At 41.1% G+C, this 5,122-nt stretch overlaps 1 protein-coding gene across 1 annotated transcript; it reads right to left on the bottom strand.

The window, feature by feature from the left end:
• Nucleotides 1–68: 68 nt before the first annotated feature.
• On the bottom strand, nt 69–4,861 carry LOC145481107 (uncharacterized). Its single transcript, XM_081459504.1, has 2 exons — nt 969–4,861; nt 69–85 (listed from the first exon to the last, which is right to left on the bottom strand). The coding sequence occupies exon 1, from the start codon at nt 4,664–4,666 to the stop codon at nt 971–973; it is 3,696 nt and encodes a 1,231-aa protein (XP_081315630.1). The 5' UTR covers nt 4,667–4,861; the 3' UTR covers nt 69–85; nt 969–970.
• Nucleotides 4,862–5,122: the final 261 nt, after the last annotated feature.

The following is a 5,122-nucleotide window of genomic DNA, read 5'->3' as shown; positions in this document are numbered from 1 at the left end:
ATCACCTACGTTACTAAGGGAACAGCTCTGTGCCAACTTGAATTTCAATACCAGACACTGGGTAAAACGCTGGTGCAAAGCAAACCTGCAAAAGTAGAAGCATAGATAATCACTGTATCTCTGAAACAGATATGTTCATCAAATGAAATGATTTCCTCCTTCATACAAAACAGGTAAAAGGTATTCTCAATGTAACCAAGATATGATCTTTCCGTTGGTTGCGTGAAGTTTATTTTCAAGTAAAATTAAAGATTAATGCTTTGTAACAGCCCGTTTCATAAAATCTCGTTTTTTTTTTTCGAAGAAATCAGATTCTTCTTGCAACCGACAGGAGCACGCATTGGCCAAGGTTGAGCAAAATAGCGTGACCACTCATTGAGAGTTCTCTATCAATTGCTACCATACCCAAGTGTCTGGCTACTGGTCAAAATTTCGCGATCTGATTGGGTACACAAGCAGTCAGAGTGCGCCTCCATCATTTTTGTGATTAGTTGAAAGGTAAATAAATCATGTGAAGGTGAATTAATCAACTTGACACGAGCGTGGGACAAAGAACAATTCTGAGTCCCCGACAGGAATCAAACCCGTGACCTCCCGAACAGCGGGCGGGCGCTCTATACACTGAGCTACGAGAACTCATGGAGAGCAAGGTCATTTAACTGAGTTCATATATGACAGGTGTCCTGCATACTGCTAGGACCAAAGTCAAATGTCACGTAAATAAATCACTTGGTAACAGTTTGCCCAGTAGTAGAACATCCACTGGGGTTTGTTAAAACACTTCAACTGTTCAATCTCGGTCTCTATCGGATTCACAGGCGAGAATGAAGCCCCGAGTCAACTATCAGCTAATGAATACCTATAGGAAGCATTCCTAATATAAAACAAAAGTTGGATACCCGTTGACATAGAAGGAGTTTAAGATTATAAGCTTGGCTAGCAAAAGTTTCCTATTTAAGAAAACTTACTTTTATTTTCCAAAGTCAAATGTCACGTTATCTCCAATCAGCAAAAATGGTGCGCAGTCGCAAACCATGTCAAAGCCGTTACCTCTCATCCACTTCATGGCCTGGTGAAGAGATTCACTGGCACTCTCACCACGAACAAGATGCTCGTAGAAGCGACACATCAGCTGCTCCGTTGCCCTGTCACTTATGGCCCAGAGAGCCACCAAAACGGACCGTGCACCGGATCCTAGGAACGCTCGAGCAATCCCAACGACTCCTTCCGCTCTAATCTGCCCACATGCACTATGACAGCAGCTAAGTACCACCAGTTTAGCTCGCAGTTGAACTTGTGCAATGTCAGACATCCTCAATAGGTAATCTTCTTCCTCTGGAATCCTGTTAGGAGGGCATACCGGAGAAAGGGCAATTTCTCCTCTTTCGGCATTACCATGGGCTGCAAAATGTAGAAGACTCACTGAATGTAGCGTCTTAAGTACCGCCTGCTTTGTTGCGTGCTGTCCTAACAAAGGTTGAACACCTAGCAGTCGTCCAATCATCAGTGCTTCACTTAATGCACAGGGTAACCTAGAAAAGGACGTTTCCTCTCTTTTGTAACGCACCGTACCGACAGCTGGATCCCCCACTATCAGAGCACCAAACTGACTGTGATAGCATGCAGGACTGTCCTGAATGAGCTTGAGAGTCGTCAAAGAAGGAACGATGCGGATTCTGTATTTCTCTGATAAATACCTCCCGCCTTCATCCGTTAACGCTGGAAATGGAACTTGGTTTAAGCAGCGATCAGGAACAACAATGAGCTCGGCCTCCTCAAGTAGATCAACTACCGGAATGACTAACATTCTGTAGTACAAAGAAAAGCTCGATTCGGAGTTTCCAGTTTCTTCGTCATCTTCCTCTATAAGTCTCAATGCTGCGAGGCTCTGAACGTCATTTAAAGATCGATCTTCGCAATCTTCCTCGGGTGCAATACTAAAGCTTCGAAAGCTTTTAGCGAAGAAATCATCTAACTTGCCAACTAGTCCAGCACCAACTAGTTTCTCATCTACTGTTATTGTTCGGAAATGAATGATTCCACTTGTCTTAAGAACCCAGAAAAACAGATCATGATCATGATAAGAAATGTACAGACAAGAAGAGTTGCTTTCATTTTTCATAATATTTTCAATACCAATCCACGATTGCGGATCAGCTGAGATGTGGCTTTCAACAGAATACTGAGTTGCCATCAAGTCTGCTAATGCTCTAGCCCGTGTAAGTTCTAAAACATAAAGGGCATGGTTTGGATTTCCCCAAAAACAAAAGAATGCACTTAGATTTTGGTAGGGAAAATTGCGAACGTCTGAGGACGACACCTTAAAATCGTCGTTGTCGCCTAAGAAACTCCGTAAAGATTCACTTTTGTTCATACTCAGAAACAAACAGTCAAACGCTTCCTGGATCTTGTATTGGCATAACTTCACCACTGTAAGAACACAGAGAATTTTAAACTCTTTGTCTAAGTCTTCAATGTCTTGAGTAATTGACAGTGCCTTCTCAATATAATCTTCAGCCATGACATATTCACCAACCGATTGATACAATGCTCCTAAGTTTCCATAATCCCCTGCCTCCCCTTCTCTGTCACCAATTTGTATTCTGATGGCAAGTGCTTTCTCAAGATATTCTTTAGCCTTGTCATATTGACCAAGAGATTTAAACACAGTTCCTAAGTTTCCGTACGAGCTGCCTTCTCCCTTTTTGTCACCAATTTGTATTCTAATGGCAAGTGCTTTCTCAAGATATTCTTTAGCTTTTTCATATTCACCAAGTGATGTAAACACAGTTCCTACGTTTCCGTAACATCTAGCTTCTTCCTCTTTGTCCCCGATTTGTATTGTGATGGCAAGTGCTTTCTCAAGATATTCTTTACCCTTGTTATATTGACCAAGAGATGTAAACACGGTTCCTAACTTTCCGTACGCGCTGCCCTCTCCACCTTGGTCACCAATTTGTATTGTGATGGCAAGTGCTTTCTCAAGATATTCTTTAGCTTTGTCATATTCACCAAGAGCTCTAAACACAGTTCCTAAGTTTCCGTACGAGGTGGCTTCTCCATTTTTGTCACCGATTTGTATTTTGATGGCAAGTGCTTTCTCAAGATATTCTTTAGCTTTGTGATATTCACCAAGTGATGTAAACACAGTTCCTAAGTTTCCGTACGCAGTGGCTTCTCCATTTTTGTCACCGATTTGTATTTTGATGGCGACTGCTTTCTCAAAATATTTTTTAGCTTTGTCATATTCACCAAGAGATGTAAACAGAGTTCCTAAGTTTCCGTACGAGGTGCCCTCTCCCTTTTTGTCACCGATTTGTATTGTGATAGCAAGTGCTTTCTCAAGACAGTCTTTAGCTTTGTCATATTGACCAAGAGATCTAAACACAGTTCCTAAGCTTCCGTTTAATCTGGCTTCTCCCTCTTTGTCACCGATTTGTATTGTGATGGCAATTGCTTTCTTAAGATATTCTTTAGCCTTGTCATATTCACCAAGAAATCTGAACACAGATCCTAAGTTTCCGTAGGAGCTGGCTTCTCCATCTTTGTCACCGATTTGTATTGTGATAGCAAGTGCTTTCTCAAGATATTCTTTGGCCTTGTCGTAATCACCAAGAGACATAAACACAGTTCCTAAATTTACATACGAGCTGGCTTCTCCCTGTCTGTCACCAATTTGTATTCTGATGGCAAGTGCTTTCTCAAGAAACTCTTTAGCCTCGTCATATTGACCAAGAGATGTAAACACAGTTCCTAAGTTTCCGTACGAGCTGGCTTCTCCCTCTTTTTCACCGATTTTTATTTTGATGGCAAGTGCTTTCTCAAGATATTCTTTAGCCTTGTCATATTGACCAAGAGATGTAAACAGAGTTCCTAAGTTTCCGTACGAGTTGGCTTCTCCATTTTTGTCACCGATTTGTATTGCGATGGCAAGTGCTTCCTCAAGACAGTCTTTAGCTTTGTCATATTGACCAAGAGATCTAAACACAGTTCCTAAGCTTCCGTTTAATCTGGCTTCTCCCTCTTTGTCACCGATTTGTATTGTGATGGCAATTGCTTTCTTAAGATATTTTTTAGCCTTGTCATATTCACCAAGAGATTGAAACACATATCCTAAGTTTGCGTAATCTGCTGCCTCCCCCTTTTTGTCGTCAATCTGTAATCTGATGGCAAGTGCTTTCATAAGATATTCTTCAGCTTTCTCGTAGTCACCGAGACAATAAGATATAATTCCAACCTTTTCATCAATGTATGCTTCATTCTTTCTGTCTCCCATTTCTTTCGTAATATTAATCGCTTTCTCATAAAGTTCTCTTGCTTCTAGGTATTTATACTGCTGGCGATATATGTCGGCCAGGTTTACTGTGAGATTCCCTTCCTCGCCTTTTTCGCCACGCTCGCGGTAAATGTCAAGGAGTTTTCTGCCGTAGATTAGTGCTTTTGCATGATCAGGGATAACACAGTACGCCCTAAAGATTGTTTTATAGACACCAATATGAAGTGAATTGAAAATTTCTACTTCCGTTTTTAGCACTTTATTATTTAGGAAGATCAAACATTCCTTGTAGACCTCAATGGCTTTTAGCGGACGAACAGTGTTGACAAGGAAAGTAGCAACAGCCAAGCCAATAAAGATGGCTTGTAAAATGTCTGTTATATTGTTCATGGCGTCCTTCTCTATGTACCCTAATAAAAATAACAAAAATCAAGCTTTTTTAGTTATTCAGGGTAATGATATTCTGTCTTACGTCCTCTTACCTACAATCATGGACAAAAGTTTTGGAAAAAATTTGCACTTTTGGCGCTGCTGCGCACACAAAAGACGCGAATACAACTTCACCAGCCCAACTCTCGCCGCCCACTCCCCCCCCCCCCCCCCCATACAATGTTTAAAACTACTACCTGCAATTTCTTCTGATTTTCAACATTGTATTACGTGGGGAGGGGAACAGTAACGCGTTTTGAAAAGCTGGAAGCAGCGCTTTTTTCAAACTTCAGAAGTAAAACACATACCTGCTTTGCAAAGTAAAACAATGGAAATCGCTTGAGGGGTTCTCGATATTTCAATGAAAGACTGATTATTCTAATACGCGATGAATGGAAAATAAATTTCAAAGGTCTG

This window comes from Orbicella franksi, chromosome 1 (assembly GCF_964199315.1).
Source record: "Orbicella franksi chromosome 1, jaOrbFran1.1, whole genome shotgun sequence".
Taxonomy (NCBI): domain Eukaryota; kingdom Metazoa; phylum Cnidaria; class Anthozoa; order Scleractinia; family Merulinidae; genus Orbicella; species Orbicella franksi.
Note: the sequence above shows the minus strand (reverse complement) of the source record. Positions and strands in the feature narration are given on the sequence as shown.

Coding starts and splice junctions, on each gene's coding strand:
- LOC145481107 (XM_081459504.1), bottom strand. CDS start 4,666: ATGAACAATATAACAGACATTTTACAAGCCATCTTTATTGGCTTGGCT.